The 21,602-nt window shown below is 32.3% G+C and overlaps 2 protein-coding genes across 2 annotated transcripts in view; both read left to right on the top strand.

Annotated features, from left to right (window-relative positions):
* Positions 1–21,602, top strand: part of LOC123904271 (glucomannan 4-beta-mannosyltransferase 9-like) — a 92,590-nt gene that overhangs the window by 33,069 nt on the left and 37,919 nt on the right. The window lies entirely within an intron of this gene.
* On the top strand, positions 9,067–17,396 carry LOC123904297 (glucomannan 4-beta-mannosyltransferase 9-like). The gene is made up of 9 exons (XM_045953981.1): positions 9,067–9,559; positions 9,686–9,784; positions 10,305–10,557; positions 14,902–15,012; positions 15,195–15,331; positions 15,461–15,574; positions 15,656–15,855; positions 15,982–16,179; positions 16,972–17,396. The coding sequence occupies exons 1-9, from the start codon at positions 9,257–9,259 to the stop codon at positions 17,132–17,134; spliced, it is 1,578 nt and encodes a 525-aa protein (XP_045809937.1). The 5' UTR covers positions 9,067–9,256; the 3' UTR covers positions 17,135–17,396.

The following is a 21,602-nucleotide window of genomic DNA, read 5'->3' as shown; positions in this document are numbered from 1 at the left end:
TCATATCATTTAATGAATGTGACACATCATGTGTTTTTAAATATCATACATGATGTGTCAGTATATTATTGAATGCATGTGTAAAATAACTTTACACTGACGGTACATATAAATTAAATTCTTTTTTTAATAATAAATATATCTCAATTTTATATTTTAATATGTCACAAAAAAAATGTCAAAAGAAACTTGATACTTGTTAGGGTGTATTTCTATTTATGGAGGGGAGTTTTTCTTTCTACCGTTAAATTAAATATAGTGGCTATCATTTATGGTTGAGAGAGATTGCCATAAATGGCTATGATTTATGGTGTACTTTCTTTTTTCTTCTTTTTTAGCATTTTTGTTTTCTTCACTTCAGGTTTTTTTTTTTTTTTTTATGTTGATAAGTGGTTTCAAGCCCGCCTCAATATACATAGGTCTTATTTTGGGGTGTGGTTATGGTGCATAAGCCCAAACTTATGCACCATGCATAAACTTGATTCCTGTATCCACCATATTTGCTTCCGGATGTGGTTATGGTGCATAAGCCCAAACTTATGCACCATGCATAAACTTGATTCCTACACCCACCATATTTGCTTCCTACACCAAAAGTCAACCAAAGGTCAGCCCAAGCCCAAAATTAGGCAATCCATTACTCGCGCGCCCCCCATATACTACCTCATTACTTGCGCCCCCCTTTTGCTTAGCGCACCCCCCAAATTTTTTTTTTCCTTTTTCTCCTAGATTTCTTGTGAGCCCCCCAATTTTTTTCCTCCCCTAGATTTCTAGCGCACCCCCAATTTTTTTCCCTCCTCCAAACTTCTAGCACACCTCCCCAAATTTCTAGCGCGCCCCCCGTTTCCAATTAAATAATAACTTTTGTTCCTTTGAAGTATATATTATAAAAATCCATTTTTAATTAATTTTCGTCATACACCCCCTCGAAGCCCAACATAATAACGAATGGTTCATGTATATATAAAGCATACTTGTCAAACATACAATTTTTAATTTTTATCAATCATAATCACAATATAAATAAAATTTCATACATTAATTACATATATATATATATATATCGATTTTTCTTTACAATAAAAAAATGATCGAATCCAATATCTCATGCATACTATCCAAATTTTTTTCAACTAAACTAACCCTAATTGCTTTATATGATTTTTTGCTTTATGTAGCATGGTTTTGTAAAATGGTTATGTGATGTTTTACTTAATAAAAATGGTTTCAATGTATAACATCTTGGCACTAATGCCCATATGAAACCATTTAACTAAAATAATGGTTTCAGTGTATAACGCTATGAAACCATTTAACTAGACTAATGGTTTCAGTATATAACATCTTGAAACCAAATAACAAGACTAATGGTTTCAGTGTATAACGCTATGAAACCATTTAACTAGAATAATGGTTTCAGTGTATAACAGTATGAAACCATTTAACTAGACAAATGGTTTTAGTGTATAACATCTTGAAACCAATAAAAAGGACTAATGGTTTCAATGTATAACATCTTGGCACTAATGTTTATATAAAACCATTTAACTATAATAATGGTTTCAGTGTATAACAGTATCAAACCATTTAACTAGACAAATGGTTTCAGTGTATAACATCTTGAAACCAATTAACAAGACTAATGGTTTCAGTGTATAACATCTTGACACTAATGCTCATATAAAACCATTTAACTATAATAATGGTTTCGGTGTATAATGTCATGAAACCATTTAACTAGACTAATGGTTTCAGTGTATAACGGTATGAAACCATTTTTGCTGTGGAATGGTTTCAAAGAGTTGTTCTCCAAAAACATATTTAACCCTTAATAAAAATTGTGAAATAAATTTAAATTTTTAAGAAGATATAAAACCGAAGAGAGTGAGGTATCCCCAACCGTTCCAAATAATTCAAAATACCCTAAATAAAATTTTGGGAAAATTTTATTAAATTTTATTAAATAATTTTTATTAAATTTTATTTAATAAAATTTTATTAAATTTTATTAAATAAAATTTTGGGAAAATTTTATTAATATCTTATATTTATAAAAGCATATTTACCTCATTTAATTAACTAAAAATAGTTCCAGGTCTCAGAAAAATACCAAACTGGTCCCAAAATTCTCAGAAAATTATTTACTATTTTTATGTAAAAATAATAAAAAAAATTGGAGTCTCCTCGGCACCGCACGCGCCCCCACGCGCCGCCAGTGAGAGTGGGCGTGGACGCGCGTCACTGTTCATCATATTCCTCACCCATTTTATGCAGAAACGGGTCACGACGACCCGGTTCGTCGACCCGGTTCGTTCTCCCTCAATAATCAACGAAACTCGACGTTCTTTATACCGTTTTGATCGTCGTTCGATTTTATGAATGTTTCCGGTATTAATTTTCGAAATCGGTGATCGAATCGCATGTAAAATGTGGCCGAAATTGAGCAAGCAAAAATATAAAGTTCTTTAGTTATGATTATTACATGTGTAAAATCATCTGATGGCTGTGAATGACTTATGCACCATACATAAGAAAAGACTTATGCATATTAACTATTGCCCCTATTTTGATTGGCTTATTTTTTTATTTTATTATGCAAACAGTTTATGCAATATAAATTAGGTTTTATGTTATTTTAAAAGTTTACACTACTGAAAATTGTATTTTTATAAGCTATTTTATCATAAAATAACTTGACAAACTTATGATAATACATAAAAATTACATAAGCTATTTGTATAGGCTCAAAAATAAGCTAATCCAAACAAGGTCATAATGCAATATTATGCTAACTGAGTCGACTTGTCTTTTTTTTCTTTTAATACTATTTCTACAAATACTTATACATTATTTTTTATAAAATTACAAATTATGAAATTTAAAATAGTTTAGTTGTGTTAGAATTAATATATTTGAACTCTTGCCAAAAAAAAAAAGAATTACTATATTTGACCAACAATGAATTGTCCAAGTTGTAAAGGTTTGTCCCTTCAAACGTGGTTAGGGGTTTGATTCATATCTCATGCATATAAAGAAGAGAATCCACCTTATGTGCCTCCTAAGTTCCCTAATAGAGATTAGTCATCACAGAAAAATACATATGTATAATACTTGTTATGAGATTATGTAAACACTCTATTTAAAAATGAGTGTCAACATTGTTAGAACAAAATTGGTTTTGTTAAATATCTCTCTAATAGTTTTGATGATAACAAAGTATAAAAGAACAATTGGTATTACTGATATTTGTTCAAGTGTGCGGGAATGAAAGATTTACATCCACTTGAACGAGAAAAAGTGAAGCTGAAAGCCAATTCTGAGTAGTAGACATTGAAGACGTTCAGAGGCTACTAAGCTTCAGAAGTTGAAAAACTTCGGAGGCTATGAACAACAAACTCTGAGTAAGTCTGTCTTTGGAAGATCAGACTTTGGAGTTATAGAGGTTCACATCAAAGTTGACAAAGAGGAAGGAAGAAAGTACTCCCTCCGGTCCTTTTTATAGGGAACATTTTGGGGAAAAAATTTAATCATTTTTATAAGAAACTTTGACCAATTTTCAAATGTTTTAAATGTTCAATTTCACTTATGCCCTTATTTATTATGAGATAAAATTTAAAAATAAGTAAGTTGGTTGAATAAATATTAATTAAATAAGGGTATACATGGAATAAATTTAAATTTATAAGAGTATTAAGTGAAAATAACTATGTTAACTGTGTTTCCTTGGTCTGTGTGATTTTTTCAAAGTGTTACTTATAAAAAGGACCGGAGGAAATACATCATTGTCATAGGATTTGTCTTTTTGCCGGGAATGTAAAGACATTAGTTCTCCTCATTAAAGCTTGGAGTAGTTATTACCCAGATTGCAATGGCTATGCAGAAGCAAATTGCAAGGTCCAACAAGCTTCTCAACGGTCATCTTTTACGAATATATTTCTATCTGCCTATATATAGAGAGGCATAAGTTGAAGATCATCATCACGACTCACCAGCCTCTGAAAAACGCTTATACTCTGTCAAATTCAAAAGTTGTGTAAACACTTATGAATTCTTACGAACTTTGTATCTTAGAATAGTGTTAGAAGAGTCTTGAATGTGTTGTATTTTGTACACATCTCTAATAGTATATCAAGTGTTCATTGAATCATTGTAAACTTTCTTCAATTTGTTTTAATTTAGTTGAAGTTTCTTGTACATGGTACTTGAGCAAGAAAGTCCTAGACTGGTGTGTTTGGGCAAGGAAGTCCTAAACTTGTGAACTTGGGCAAAGAAGTCCTAAACTTGGTATTTGGGCAATTGTAATCTTAAGTGATTATAGTGAACTAACTTGAAAGTGCAAGGGGACTAGCTACTCCTTGATATCTGAAGACAAGTGACATAAGAGCAACTTTATTGCAAGGTACTTAACTAAATTTTTAGGCTAACTAACAGATCCTTATATTTTGTTGCCGCTAGAGGGAATATCCATGGCGGTGCTTGATTCTTATTTTTAAGTATCCAAGACCACCCAATTTGTAAATGTCTCAAGTTGGTAGTAGCAATGATAGAATTCCTGAAACACAACCTGAGCCAAATTTCTCTACACAAGTTACTCTAGAAGATATTGCGCTTGAAGAAGAAGAAGACACTAATTCCAAGGGAAAACTGTCTGCATGGTTTGATGCGAGAGATCTAAATTTTAATTAGGCAAATACTTGGGGCACTGTTTAAAAAACACTAAAAGGGAATGGGTTCCACTTATTTTGCCTTGATTGAAGAGAGATGGAGATAAATGTTAATTAAAATATATTAAAAGAATATGTAACGCTCATCTCTTTCTTTTTACTGGTACTGTTTTTCTCTTTCCACCTTTCATACCAACTTACGGATGCAGATTATGTGCAGTCAAAAATCATGACTGCATGCAGTCAGCAAGATCTGGACTGTCCGATTCAAATCAGACGATTCAGGTTTTTAAGTCAAACTTTTTATTATTTTAAAAAATAAAACTGCATAAGATTTGTGCCGTTCAATTTTGATCGTACGGTTGGAAATTACTGACTGCAGCCTGACTGCATGGTTCCTGAATTCATGGAATCCAATTCCACTTACAAGGCAACAACTATGAACGAAGCAAGGATTTTCCAGCAACTCATTAAGCTTGTTTCTTTTTGAATTATACTCATCAAGCTTGTTGATAGCCATTTATTTCTCCATTTTCTCAGTCATGACTCTCCAGTGCGGCGATTCTCCGGTTTTCCGGTGATTAGTTCATTTTTTTTGCAGATAAGCTCCGACTGACAATGGATCTGGCTAATCCATTGTTTGTCCATGTCGCCGACAACCACCTTGCTCGTCGGTGAAGCTGTTTTTCCCCATTTTCAATTTAATCTCTTCTCTAACCAATCTTCACCGACCACACATTCAAACTGCTCTGATCTACTTGCCGGCGTCCGATCTCTTTTGTCAACAGAAAAGAAATGATTTTTCTGCAAAGGCTCAACAAAGCTGTGTTCACTGTTTACTTTTCGCAAAAAAAAAAATTGCTATATAATATTTTTTTATTTAATTATTTTACTTCTACCAAGGTTAAAGAAGTGGGACCCATTTAATTTATTCTTCCTAACAGTGCCCAAGCACCCTATTAATTATAGCATATTCATTTAAATATTAATTATATGATAATGAATTAATATTTAAATTTTAATTGAAATTAGGTGGAAAAAATAATATAAATATATTTGATATTGTAGGACTTAATGAATAGTTTTAATTAAGTACCCAAAATAAGATTATTTTTAGAAAAAACCATAATTGGCACAAAATGAAATAGGTAGGGATGACAAAAAAAACCTCAAACCCGAGAGACCCACCCGAATCTAAACGCAAGTCAACGGGCGAAACCCGATTTGACTGGGTTTGGGTTTGGGTTCGGGTGACACCCGATAATATGGGTGTGGGTTTGGTATCAGTCAAACCCACACCCGAAACCCATACACTCACCTGAAATATTTTATAATTACCTAATTACTCTCATAGTCTCTCTCAATTTCCTTGGAAGACCTTAAATTTTAGTTGTAATTTAATTTCTTGAAAGTCTATGTTGTAATTTCTTGAAAGTCTATGTTTGAATTTCCTTGGAAGACCTTAATTTTTGTTGAAATTTAATTCAAAGTCTATATTGGAATTTAATTCCTTAAATTTGCAAATTATTTTCAAATGTGCTGCGGGTTTGTGTTTGGGTGGAAAAAACCCGAACCTAATGGGTGTGGGCGTGGGTGTTGTTTTGCCACCTGAACAGCCTTTGGGTTTGGGTGATGATTTCGAGTGTGGGTGTGGTAAGTGTCAAACCCACACCCATGGGCGCCCGTTGCCATCCCTAGAAATAGGATTATGTTAATTTAATAGAGATGGACAATAGGATAGAAATACTCGGAGACGAATCTTTTCTGTCTCTAAGAAGAGTTTTACTACTCCCTTCGATCTTTTTTATAAAAAACACTTTGAAAAAATTACACATATGTGTGAAGTACATTGTACATAGTTATTTTCATTTAATACTCTTATAAATTTAAATTTATTTAATGTATACCCTTATTTAATTACTCTTAATTCAATTAACTTACTTACTAATTTTTAATATTCTCCCATAATAAATAAGGGCATAAGTGAAATTAAACATTTAAAGCATTTGAAATTTGGTCAAAGTTTCTTATAAAAATGACCAATTTTTTTTCTCAAAGTGTTCCTTATAAAAAGAACCAGAGGAAGTATTTTAATAACAAGTTAACTCATTAGACACGACTAAAGTTTGTCTCTAAAATTCGTCTCCAACTATTTTTTATTTATAATTAAAAAAAATCATGTAGAGACGAGACAAATTTAGAGACGGAATATTCGGTCTCAACCATCTGTCAATAATACATATATTTTAATTTCAGTCTCTGATTGCTCTTTTTTGTTTCTAATTATGTCTCTAATAAAGAAAAAATAAATCCATTCTCTAAATTTCGTCTGTATTTGAACTTTTTCTAGTAGTGATTTGTTATTTCGGGATGGTGCATAATTGGCGATTCAAGTAGGAAAAGAATTGATATTTTATTATTTTAGTTGTACTTTGTTATTTGGTGTTGAACTTATGAATTTAATTATATATATATATATATATATATATATATATATATATATATATATATATATATATATATATATATATATATATATATATATAGGGGAGAGATCAAATTACACCAGTGTAACATTTGAGTAATGTTACACCACTCAATAACACTTTAACGAATACAAATTTTACAAAATCCACCATTGGATTGAAAGCTTATAGGATGCGTTTGATTTGCTAAAAAACAGGGGACTGGACAGGACAACTTTTGTTGTACTCTGATTGATTTGAAATTGGTTATTGGACTGGACAAATTAGGTAATAAGGGACAGGACAAAAACAAGATTTTTTGTCCCTCACTAAACCACGGGACAACTTTTTGTCCACAGTACAACTATAAAAAATACGAAAATATCCATTTTATTTTCGAATATAAAATTATTATCGTCTTATATCTTTCCGGTACAAGTTTGTCCTGTCCTGTATTATCTTGTTTTGTCCTGTACTGTTCTGTCCAGTCCTTGCTGTTTTACGAATCAAACGCACCCTATATCGTATTGATTATATATGTTGAATTTTACAAAAATCTAAATTCGTTTGATATGTTTTTGAGATAGATCAAGATTAACGGTATTCAATAAAAACGCATAAACCATTAATCTTCATCGGTCTCAATAACATATCAAACGATTTTAGAGTTTTGTAAAATTCAACATGGATGATCTATACGATATAAACTTTCAATCCAACGGTGAATTTTGTAAACTTTGAATTCTTTAAAACGTTATTGAGCAGTGTTACACATCTCAATAACGTTTTAACCGATATAAATTTTATAAAATCCACCGTTGGATTGAAAGTTTATAACATATAGATTATTTGTGTAAAATTTCAGACAAATTCAAAATCATTTGATATGCTATTGCGACACATAAAGATTAACGACATATAAAAAAAGACGCAAACCGTTAACTTTGATGTATCTCAATAACATATCAAATGATTTTGGATTTTTCTAAAGTTTTACATAAATGATCTATATGATATAAACTTTCAATCCAACTGTGGATTTTATAAAATTTATATCGGTTAAAACATTATTGAGAGGTGTAACATTTGATGTCAAATTAGTTGGTGTCATTTGATTATATATATATATATATATATATATATATATATATATATATATATATATATATATATATATATATATATATCATATTGTGAATTTGATGGTGAACTCGACTTATGAATTGTATTTTGTATTTGAAAATCTATGAATTTATTATTGTCAGCTTTGTTTGAATTGAAACATCTGTTCGAAAACCATGTCATTGTCTTTTATTTTATGAATGATGATAATTGATTACATAAGTGTTCCGTGTGATTTAAAAAATAATAGCAGATTATATATTGGAAAAAAATAATAGCATGAAATACATCAGAAATAAAGCGCTACAAACCCATTAATGTATCCGAACCAAATCGATTAGTTTTGTTCGGATTTATTTTTGAAAAGTACCAAAAACCAAACCAACCGAAAATTCATTACTTCGGATATTGAATTCACCAAAAACCAATCCAAATCGGTCAAATTACACTCATTCGTTGAACTGTGTGAAAGTTCAACTGTATTTATCCTAAAAATAGAAAATAAATTTCTCACAGTTACTACGTCCACGCTGTAACTAATGACAATCGTCTGTCAAATCCTCTGTTAAAAAATTATATTAAACTGTTTTAATCACAGATGTCCAATCATAATTAAAGGTCTGGATCGTCTACTGCGTGTAACTGCATACAACGGCTAAAGTAGGCAATCCAGATCCCTACACATACATAGCATTTGCAAGTGGCTACTTTCATTGGCCGGCCAACCCACATGCAGTGGATCCTACAATAAGTTGGCCACCTATATTGTTTCTTGAATAACTAATATTTAATGTGCACAGTGCAAGTGTGCACCCAAACATATTAAAGTAACAAATATATTTATATATAGCAAGGTTTTAGTTAATTCTTCTACTATAGTGTTTCAATAACACTCTTCCCTTAACATAGCAACTAGCAAGGTTTAGTTAATTCTTCTAGCTTAGCCAGCATTCTTCTTTTACATGACCCATGAAACAAAAACAAAATTATTAACTTTTTTTAAAAATGGAGGCATTTCAAGTAGCAAGTGGAGGAGTTGTTATGCAACTTGAGTTTGTTTGGAATCATATCAGAGAAGCTTTGGTCGTACCAATACTGAAAGTGGCAGTGTTTCTATGCTTAGGCATGTTATTGATGGATTTTGTTGAGAAAGTTTTCATGGGAATTGCCATTTGTTTTGTGAAGTTGTGTGGTAGAAAACCAGAGAAACGTTATAAATGGGAGACTATTAAGGATGATGATGTTGAATTGGGTAACTCTAATTATCCAATGGTTCTTGTCCAAATTCCAATGTACAATGAAAGAGAGGTGAATGTTGTTCATTTTTCAATTTTAATATGTTCAATGCTGATTTTTTAACTTCAAGTAGAGCTTTTAAAAAGCACAATTTTCTCTCTTAATTTCACATTTATATGGGTCTAATTCTAAATGCAGGTTTATCAGCTATCAATTGGTGCTGCATGTGGACTCTCATGGCCTTCCGATAGAATCATCATACAAGTTCTTGATGATTCAACTGATCCAACAATTAAGGTATCTATATGCTATAAAATTAGTGTTTTCTTTTTCTTTTCTAACCCACAGTAATTAGAAAATTTTTACCCCATTGAGTTGGGAGTGAGAAGTCTAGTATTTTTGCTAAATTTGGCTACCTTCCAAATGTACAACTTCAATTCAATCAAACTCAACTTCTACTGTATTTTTTAAAATCTAGTTTTTTTTTTTTTTTTTTTTTGAACTCAGTATCTGGTTGAAGGATCGACTAGTCCGAGGGGACCAATCCTACCGCCCACTTGCGGAGGTCCCATTTAAAGTCAGAGTTTTTTTAACTCTTTATGGACTAGTCCAACGAAATTGGCACAAGGAAAAATCAAACATGAGACTTTGAGAGGACGACACTTCAAGGTGTCAAACCAACACCAGGCCAACCCAAGTGGGTTAGGTCACTTATTATTAATAGTTAATAATAATGATAGGACTAATTAGTATGGGGTTAATCTGTATTAAAGGTGATTATGAATGATTATGGAAAGTGAACATAAAAAAAATGCAGGAGTTGGTGCAAGTGGAATGCCGTAAATGGGAAAGTAAAGGTGTGAACATAAACTATGAAGTTAGGGACAACAGAAATGGGTACAAAGCAGGAGCTTTAAGGGAGGGAATAAAGCATAGCTATGTCACACAATGCGATTATGTTGCCATCTTTGATGCTGATTTTCAACCAGAACCTGATTTTCTCAGCCAAACCATCCCTTTTCTTCTCAATAATTCGGAAATTGGTCTCGTTCAAGCTCGCTGGACATTTGGTAATTTCGTTTCTTCCTTCTTCTAGAATTACATTATGCTTCATATATGAAGTTCACACATGTATGGATATATACCATACAATATAGATATGAGGATAGTTTGGTTTCAGATTGAGGAATGCATCACCTTATACGGTCGCAATATTGCGGTGTGAAGTGAAATTACAAAGGATATGGCAGTGACGGAACTGTAAATTCACTTCACACTGTAAGTGGTCCGATACAATTTCGTTGTCGTTCACATTCCGGAATATATTATTGTGGCCGCACCAAATGATGCCGTGTCACATATAGTAGTGAAATAATAGAGTTTGCCACATATATTAAAAAATCATTATTTTCATTCTTATTTTGTTAAGCATCTTTTTATTTGATAATTAAAAAATATTTAATATTAAAATAGTTATTTTTATAGTCATATTTTTAGCAATACTTAATACGGGTCCGAATACTAGTTAAAAAAAAAAAACAAAACTAATAGGGAATTACTAAATTACTAACATGTATGATTAAAGCTTTAAATAAAATGCAATTTTTACTAAGATACTGTGACACACGTGATGGGGACAAATTTACCATCTATTCAAAGATACACGTAGCTTCTTAACTAAAAGTTAAAAACAATAATTAAAAAAGTAAAAAAAAAACGTGGTGGTTTTTATGTTGTTTTGGACATGTTATGTTAGATCACAGGTGCTTGAAGTGGCCCTTTAATCTTGTCAGTGTTATTTTGGTTGGGGCTTGGGGGTACTTTTTACTTTTTAGATCCAGATCTACAACTTTTGGTAATTTGGATTAAAAAAAATGTCTTTAGAATTTAGATCATTTAAATATAAAAAGTCACAAAAAAAAGGTGGGGATGACTTTTTAACAAAATGCTTTTTGATTTTTTAATTTAAATACATTAATCTCTTGATATTATGATTTCATCAAGAGAGAAAGAGAATTTGGGAGAAAATTAAATCAACTTTTCCGTGAATTGAGGAATCAATTTGACTTATATACAAGTTGTACTCAATAGTCAACCACAATTTAATAATAAATGTTGAATTATTTATCAAAAATAAAAATAAACGTTGAACTAATAATTGACTAGATATAATACTCCGGTTGAAGTTGGAAGATATACATTCAAAACACATAAATTGGTACTACTTCGGTCTCTTATTAATTTTTTAGATTCATTAAAAAAGTAGTAATATATCTAATATATTATCGACTAAATACAATATTTTTCAATAAATGTAAAAAAGTTCAATTTTGTTTATATATAAAACCGGAGAAAAAATATTGTTGTAACTGATTCATCCACACCCACACCCACAATAGTGCAATTACAATTGCTAAAATAGTAAAACACGACATTGTGCTTCATTTGAAGAATTGTCATTGTTGTTGATAGTAATCATAAGTACATTTGAAATTTGAAGCACAATTAGGGTTGGGAATAGGTCAGACAGCCTAGAGGGGCCTTCGGCCTGGCATGTATAAGTCTGGCCTGACCTGACCTGATTATTAAAAATGTCAGGCTTAGGCTTTGAAAACGGCCTATTTACATAAATAGGCCATACTTAGGCTTCTAAAAAGGCCTACGAAGCCTGATAGGCCGACCTGTTTATAATAATAATTATTTATATCTTATAAAAAAATATTATTTACATAAATACAAAATATCAGAGAAAATATTTTTTTTTAACAAAACAGAGAAAATATATTTGTTTTTATATTTCACGCATATAAATTAAAAGTAGAAACTCCACCTCCATTCCATCTCTCATTCTCTCGACCAAGTAGCAACTCATCCTATATTTTGGTTGTTGGCTTGTTGCTGACTACACTTAGCAATTAATTTGTATTATGGCGACTTTGTCGTAATCGTATTTGTTATTTTAGTAGTTTTTAATTATTGTGCTAATCATATTATTAATTTTTTCTTAATGTTGTAGAAATTATAAAAATTTAAATGTGAACTTTTTAAGGCCTGTTTAGCCTATTTAAAAAGACTATATAGAGAAACTTTAATGTAACACAGGCTTTTAAATAGGCTACAAGGTCAGGTCAGACTTTTCAAAGGCTCAGGCCAGGCCAAAAAAAATAACATTTGATAGGCCGCAGGCCAGGCTCAGGCCTGAAGAAAAATCGTAGGCTAGGCTCAGACCTATCAAGGCCGGCCTGACCTGACCTGTTCCCAACCCTAAGCACAATGACACTTATGCACTGCATCGCTCATTCTCAGTTACAGTGCATTAAGCTCAATTATGCATTCATTCTTTGCCTGCCATGGTTATGCTCCATGCGTAACATCTGGTATCTAGAGCTTCATTTCGAAGATTGAAGCAATGATAAGTCATCCAAATGTCCACTTTCCCGCGAGTCTTCTCATTCTCAATGGGAAGAACTATAATGGTGTAAGAAGAAAAAGCTTGTATTTGGCTATCAAGACATGTAGCATCTTGTTGCTAATGGTGTCACTACTAGAAATTTGTGTTTTTCCTGCAGAATTTCCTGCAAATTTAGACCAAGGATTCTGGTTTCTAGCTAATACCTTTAATTTGTGGATAATTGTTTTCTGCGATTTTTTAGATCATCGGGAAACTTCCCAAGACGTATGGGATCTTGTTTCCTAATTGGTGTCGTTTTAATGAGGATGACGAGCTTTATAAGGACGAGAAGGCGCTGTTGTAGAGGATGAAAGATTATATATCGCCCTTTGAGTTGCAGCAGGTTTACTGACCCTACAAATGACAAGAAAAAGAAAACTTCTCAATACGATGAACGTTACATTGACGTTTGTTGTGTTATGGAAGAGAAAGATAAGGAGGGTCATGATATCTTCTTCGGTGAGAGTCTTCGGAATTTTATTTAATGCCTGCTTTGTTGTTTGTTATTTCTTTTTTTGATCTTCTTTCCATTTTCTTTGCAGATAACATGACTAAGTTGTCAGAGATCATGACCTGAAGAACGACTATTACTGACAACAGAAAGTTCCCTTTTGCGTGGGGAGTCAATTCTGATAGTGAGGATCACGTTGATCCTCCTTCTCCTCATTCGGTTATTGTTGTGGAAGATACTAGGAGTGCTTGTCTTGATTTGGAAATGGAGCTCATCATGGAGAATGAGGCTCATTCCCCCTTTGGTAAAGATAAGGAATCTAGGACCAAGAGGAAGTTGTGCGTAGAATTTGCAAAGGGATCTACTACTTCAAAAACACAATGGTTTGAGGATGAGAGCCCACACCAGGAGAATTCTCAACAATAAGGTTTTGTTCAAAATAGTCCTCTACGGAACAGTCCTCAGTGGGAGGGTTCTCCCCTAAAGCCTTGGTTAGTTCCCCTCTTCATCATTCTGACAATCTGCAGGTTGTTCCCTCTCCTCCTCCTTCGCTTTGCAACTTCCTTGTGGTGAACCCAAATTACGCTCTAGATGTTGGGCATATCCAAAATTTGGGGGATTTTGAGCGAAGGGGAATGTTGTCCAATTATTGTCGTCAGTTGTACCAAGCCTCCCTCATGACTATCGTCTTAATTACCTTGGGGGGAGGGGCTAATGGATGATGCTTTAAAAGTTGCTTTGCTCCGGGGTAGGATTCAAAGCTTTGGGGAAGAAAAGAATTTTACTAAAGCTCTAGCCTCTCCGGAGGAGAAGAAAAAGGAGGTTATCACTGATAAGAAAATATAGGAGCTCTTAGCTACTAGGGCCAAGTTGAAGGCGGATGTGAAGGATGCTTTAGGAAGCACTTTCAACTATGTTGTAGAAATTTATGAAAGAGTCATTCGCTACGTGGAAGTGGATACTGAGCAGAAACTTTCTCATGAAACCTATAATATTGATAGATTGGAAGCTCCACCTCGTAATTAGGGTTTTTATTCCTTTGTGTTTTATCCAAACTTGTAATGTGGTTGAAATTTCCCATTTGTGCTCTTTACTTTGTTATGTAGCATAAGGTACAGTGTGCCACTAGTTGAACATGGATGAGTTGTACTGGACCTTATAATATATTGGGCCTTCAAGCATTGTGGGCTTTAGTCCAGTCCTGAACAAATAACAATCTTATTTAGTTCATATAAATAAAGGGGAAATAATAAATAATGAAAGAGAATAACTATTTTAATTTATCAAATTAACTATCGGATTAGAGTCGATTTAACTAATATACCGGTTATTCTCAATAATCAACCATAGTTAAACTAATAACTAACTTTGATCAACCCTAACAGATTTCTATCTCACTCTAATTGACTAGATAAATAGTACATTTAGCTCTCATATGGGTAATTTAAAGTGAAAAATAATCACTTGAAAGTGATCCATTAAGTGTGTTTGACTTTTTCCCTTTGTGTTTAGTGAATGCAGATGAATGTTTGATGACTAGAATGCAACAAATGTCACTTGATTACCATTTTAAGGTGGAACAAGAAGTGGGGTCTTCCACTTACGCTTTCTTTGGCTTCAATGGTAATCTCATCTCATACCTAAACCTATTTCATTTATTTTCCTTTTTCAAGAATATTTTTAGAAAGATCATAGCAGAATAATTATCACTTTGAGACTATATTACCATTTGTTTTTATTAAAATCATATATGAGAAAAGAAGTAACGAAACATATGAACAAATATTGTTGATGAAATGACACAGGGACTGCAGGTGTGTGGAGAATTTCAGCACTTAATGAAGCTGGTGGGTGGAAAGATAGGACCACCGTTGAAGACATGGATTTGGCTGTCCGTGCTAGCCTCAAAGGATGGAAATTCTTATACCTCTCTAGTGTACAGGTTCCATTATCTTAATCCAATACCAAAATTAATCATATGTTTTACATGTTACCAAAAATTAATGTGAATTACGAGTGTTACATTACATTGGTTTCATGCTATATACTATGTGATTTTCTTGGTCTATAGGTTAAAAATGAATTGCCAAGTACTTTAAAGGCCTATAGGTATCAACAACACAGATGGTCATGTGGGCCAGCTAATCTTTTTAGGAAAGTGGCTATGGAGATTTTCACAAATAAGGTAATTGGTTGATTCCTTGATGAATACATTGGGTCATAATAATTAAATTTATTCATGTGATTGTTTACATGTTTATTGCAGAAAGTGTCTTTGTGGAAGAAGTTTCATGTTGTTTACAGTTTTTTCTTTGTTGCGAAGATTGTGGTCCACATAAATACATTTATGTTCTATTGCATTGTGTTACCTATAACTGTTATGGTGCCTGAGGTTATTGTCCCTAAATGGAGTTGCGTTTATTTCCCGTGCATCATCACCCTTTTAAAAGCTGTTGGAACTCCAAGGTCATTATTTACCTTATTTTTTCTTTCTTCTATATTTACCTTTAGCATATGATTGGTTCCACAGTCACACATCTCAAAATCATGTTTAGGTTGGTCAAATACTCAAATATTTTAATAACTTTTCAGGTCATTCTATTTACTTATCTTTTGGGTTCTCTTTGAAAATACCATGTCTCTTCATCGAACAAAGGCAACAATTATTGGTCTATTAGAGGCTAATAGAGTGAATGAATGGGTTGTCACTGAAAAACTTGGAGATGCTCTTAAGGACAAAGCTGGTGGCAATAAAGTTCACAAAAAACATCGATTTAGCATTGGAGACAGGTATAAAATGGATAAAATATATTCAACCTGATTCATGTATTTTGTCCAAATATCTTTGCATTTTTCGATCGTTTCATAAAAAAAGTGGTACTTTTTTATTTTGATAAGATTTTTCTGCACGCAATTATAGTTTTTTATATTAATTAATATAATGTATATTTTTAAATGACTATTTTACAAAATTTTATATAACATTATAAAAAGTTCCTCTAAAATAAGGAGCTCCAAATTTGATTTCTAAGTAGAGATTACTGCTACTTTTCTTTTGATATTTTGAAATTTGCAAAGTTGACAATTAATTCATCTCATTTAAAAAATTCTAAATTTTTGCAAAGAAATTTTTATAACATTTTGAACATGAAAAAATTTATTCAAAAATTCAAATGTTTTAATATAATTAAAAAAGAATTGAATATGTTTTTAGTCCCTACAAAATAGTAACCTTCTAAGTTTAGTCGTTACTTAATTTTATTATATTTTTAATTAGTCCTTAGAAATTTTTACTAGACTCAGTTTGATCCTTACTATTAAGTCAAAGTTAACGTGTACTTTTGAACGATTTTTTTCATGTATGTTTAGAACATCATAAAATGTTCCTCCACAAAAAAAAAATTCAAAATATGATTACTAAATCATGATTTTCGTTAATATAATTTTGAATTTTTGCCCTTTAAAAAATTCGTATTTAATTCATCTCATTTTAAAGAATTCTAAATTTTAGTAAATAAATTTTATATGATCTTTCAAATGCAAGAGAATATTGATTACCTTGTGTTTATGTTAAATTATTAGGATTCACATGACAGAACTTTTCGTTGGATTCTACCTCCTATATTGTGGATGCTATGATTTTATGTATGGAAAAAATTACTTTTTCATATTCCTATTCATGCAAGCGATTGCTTTCTTCATCCTAGCATTTGGATATGTCGGCATTTTTGTTCCCAACACCTAGAAGACCTTGGTTGATATATTCATTGAGATTAATGTAATATAATGTTCATTATTCACAACATCATCTGTAACATTAGAAAAAGTTATTTATATTGATTTAGAAAGAAATTATACCAAAACATTTTAATTTGTAAACGTACCCTAGGAACTCCTTTTTGAATTTTTAATACTTTCATTCTTTTTCCTTTAGATTGTATTGTTTGAATAGATACGCAGCTTCAGATTATACAAAGTGTATAATGTTGATCTCATTTTTGCATGTATATTTCTATGTCTATTAGTCAAAATTTTATGGATATTATGGTAGGGTTTATGACACTCATGCTATATATGAGTATTTTTTTTTAATGACACTACTCAAGTTTAAACAACAATGAGTGTCATAATATATACCGTAAGATAAATTCAATTGATCCTATGTTCCTGACAACAAAAGAACAACAAGATCAATAAACCAAATGCGGAAAATAGGAACTTAAACAAATACCTCTAGCCATTGTTATAGTGTTGTGAATGCACAATCTTCGAGTCTTCTAAGCTATTACTCTCAACTATATAGATGGTGTATATATTTCTGAATAATGGAATGAGAGCAAGCTTAGGGACCAAAGACTATTATATATGCTTGATTCTACCATCAAGAATAAACAAGCCATTACCACCCAATTAATTGTCATTAATCTTATGACTAATTAGTAATCAAAACTTTCATAACCTATGGACCATTAAAAGTGAGGTTTTATTAACAATAATTTGTAAAGTAAAACCGATAAATTATTACATTCTCCCACTTGGTCCATAGGATCTAATAATTGGCCTAAATAAGTTAACAGGCACCTTCCTTAAGAAACAAACATGTGAATCATAGTGATAGTTCCTCTAAAAGCGAGTATTATCATTTATGTATTACGACATATTTAATTACTCAAGTGTATACTTAATGTGGTAACAATAAAACTTAATGAATAAACAATATGTTTATTCTTGGTCCAAAATGAAATATATTTTCTCAAAACTAAAGTGCGCATGAATATGAGAAAATAACATAATATATAAGAGTTGTATTAATAAACTGAATGTATACAATCATAAAGTGGAACCAAACTCAAATATAACTTAATGAATAAACTTATAACATTTATGTTTATTCAAGTTACAAACTTAAAAGATATTTCTCAAAATCAAATTTGTACGTACACTTAGAACTTAAAACATGAGAAAATATCATACATAGAGTTTCATAAAACAAAATTGTTCTTACAACAAAAACCAAATATAGGAACCGAGTCCTATTTTTCTACACGGTCCTTAAATTTTGACGGTGGCATGCCTTTAGTCAAAGGATCGGCAATCATCAATTCAGTACTAATATGATCAATAATAATTATTTGATCCTTAATGCGCTCTCTTACGGCTAAATACTTAATGTCGATACACTTAATTCGACTTCTAATTTTGTTATTCCTAGCCATAAAATCGCGGTTGAATTGTCACAATGTATCTTTAGTGGTCTAAAATTGAGTTTACAATTTTAAACCCAAAATGAAACTCTTCATTCATACACCATGTGATGTAGTCTCAAACAAATATACAAACTAACAAAATACGAACTTAGCTTCCATTGTGGAAGTTACGGTCAAGGTCTGCTTTGCGCTTTTTCAAGAAACAACTTCACTGGCTAACATGAAAATGTAACCGGATGCTCATTTTCTTAAGTCAACGCAATCCACAACCTCTAAATTAGAGTAACCTTTGACCTCTAAAATTTCAGTTCGCATATACATAGACATGTAGTCTTTGGTTCCTTGAAGGTACCTAGTTACTTTATATGCAGCTTTCCAGTGTTCCATATCTGGATTACTTAATATCTGTTTCACATTCCGATTGCAAATGCAATGTCAGGCCGTGTGCGAACCTGAGCATACATTAGGCTTCCACCAGCGGAAGCATATGGAATATTAAGCATTTGTTCCCTCTCAAAATTATTCTTAGGGAATTGGCTCAAATTAAACTTATCGCCCTTCACAATGGGAGCCATACTCGGTGAACAATCTTTCATCCAAAATCTTTCTAAAATTTTGTTGATATATAGGTTTCTTGTGATAGACCTATAACTCATCGAGATCTATCTCTATGGATCTTGATGTCAATGACATAAGATGCCTCACCCATATCCTTCATATCAAAATTTTTAAAGAGAAATTATTTCACCTCATGTAGAAAACTTTTATCATTGGTAGCAAGTAAAATGTCATCCACATATAAAATAAGAAAACAAATTTTACTCCCACTAACCTTCTGGTATATACATTGATCCATGGGATTTTCAACAAATCCAAATGAAGAAACTATCCCATGAAATTTAAGATACCATTGACGGGATGTTTGTTTCAAACCATATATGAATTTCTTAAGCTTGCAAACCAAGTGCTCACCATCATTAGAGAAGAAACCATCAGGTTGTTTTATATAAACCTCCTCCTCTAAATCACCACTAAGAAAGGTTGTTTTCACATCCATTTGGTGCAACTCAAGGTCAAAATATGCAACCAATGCCAAGATGCACGAAGAGAATCCTTCTTAGATACAGGAGAAAAAGTCTCTATGTAATCTATTCTCTCCTTTTGAGTAAATCCCTTAGCAACGAGTCTAGCCTTGTATCTCTCAATGTTACCTAATGAATCCCTTTTGGTTTTAAAAACTAATTTCCAACCAATTGCCTTCATCCCATTAGGTAACTCTACAAGATCCCAGACACCGTTGTTTTTCATGGAATTAATCTCATCTTTCATGGCATCATACCACAAATTTGACTCTTTGCAACTCATGGCTTGTGAAAGTTTTCAGGATCATTCTCAACTCCAATGTTATAGTCAGATTCTTGTAGATACACAATGTAATCACTAGAAATAGCTGATTTTCTTGTCCTAGTAGACCTTCTTAATGTTTGATTAACATTTTCTTGTAGAATATGTTGTTCAACTAATTGCTCATCATTTTCATGAATCCGATGATCAATTTGATCTACTGGAATATCAACATTTTGGGGAATCTCAATGATTGGTGGTTGATCAACATCCATTTGAACTTCAGGGATATTGTGAACAACAACCAATCTATCACTCGAAACTGAAGGTTGGGACTCTATATGATCATGCACAGAAACTTTGTTTCTGATTTAATCACTCCCACTAGTCAAGTGATCTTCAAGAAACTTTGCATTTCTGGACTCCACAATCCAAGTTGTGTGAGATGGACAATAAAATCTATAACCTTTAGACCTTTCGGCACATCCAATGAAATACCCACTAATGGTCCTCAGGTCTAGTTTCTTCTCTCGTGGTTTATAAATCCTAACCTCAGACGGACATCCCTAAACGCGCATATGTCGCAAACTCGGTTTCCAACCTTTAAGTAATTCAAAAGATGTCCTTGGGACAGCCTTGGATGGAACCCGATTGAGAATATACACACCCGTCTTTAGTGCTTCATTCCACAAGATTTAGGAAGATTAGAGTTGTTAACCATACTCCGCACTATGTCCAATAAAGTTCGATTTCTTCTTTCTTCAACACCATTTTGGTTCGGAGAACCGGGCACGGTATATTGGGCAACAATCCCATGTTCTTGAAGAAACTTAGCATATGGACAAGGAGGTTGTCCATTTTCAGTGTATCTACCATAGTATTCAACACCCCGATCAGATCTCACAATTTTTATTTGCTTTCCACATTGGTTCTCAACTTCTACCTTAAAGGCTTTGAAGGCATCCAATGCTTCATTTTATTATAAAGCAAATAAATATTCATATATCGTGAGTAATCATCTATGAAGGTGATAAAATATTTCTTACCATGTGCATACATATCTAGACAACATATGTTTGTATGAATTATTTCTAATATGCTTGAACTTCTAATGGCACCCTTTTTGGAAACGTTGGTCTGCTTTCCCTTAATGCAGTCAACACAAGTTTCAAAGTCAGCAAAATCTAGAGTATTAAGTACCCCATATTTTACTAGCCTTTTAATTCTCTCTATGGAGATATGTTATAATCTCTGATGCCATAACATAGAAGAATTCTAGTTAATATTACACCGCTTAATGCCAATTTGAACATGCATTGAACTATGAATGGATTCATTTTGTAAATTAATACCATAAAGACCATCAGACAATATACCATTCCCCACACGTTCCGAATTATAAAACAATTCAAATGACGTGTCTTTAAAATGAAAGGAATATCCAAAAGGTACAAGTCTAGAAACTAAAATCAAGTTTCATGAGAAACTTGGTACATAAAAGGTCCTTTCTAATTTCAAAACAAAACCATTATTCAGAATTAAAATGCAAGTTCCAATAGTCTCCACATGTAAGCCCATCCTGCTTCCTGATAGGACAGTTTGCTCACTTCCTACTGGCTTTCTTAAATCTTGCATACCTTGCAAGGAGTTTGTTATATGGAT

The sequence above is a fragment of the Trifolium pratense genome, linkage group LG1, assembly GCF_020283565.1.
Source record: "Trifolium pratense cultivar HEN17-A07 linkage group LG1, ARS_RC_1.1, whole genome shotgun sequence".
Taxonomy (NCBI): Eukaryota; Viridiplantae; Streptophyta; class Magnoliopsida; order Fabales; family Fabaceae; genus Trifolium; species Trifolium pratense.
Note: the sequence above shows the minus strand (reverse complement) of the source record. Positions and strands in the feature narration are given on the sequence as shown.

Bases quoted from the DNA above. Each gene is read 5' to 3' on its own strand.
- LOC123904297 (XM_045953981.1), top strand. From the start codon at position 9,257: ATGGAGGCATTTCAAGTAGCAAGTGGAGGAGTTGTTATGCAACTTGAG. The intron at 10,558-14,901 runs GTAATTTCGTTT...CTTTGTGTTTAG, and splicing joins TCAAGCTCGCTGGACATTTG to TGAATGCAGATGAATGTTTG. The intron at 15,856-15,981 runs GTCATTATTTAC...ATAACTTTTCAG, and splicing joins AAAGCTGTTGGAACTCCAAG to GTCATTCTATTTACTTATCT.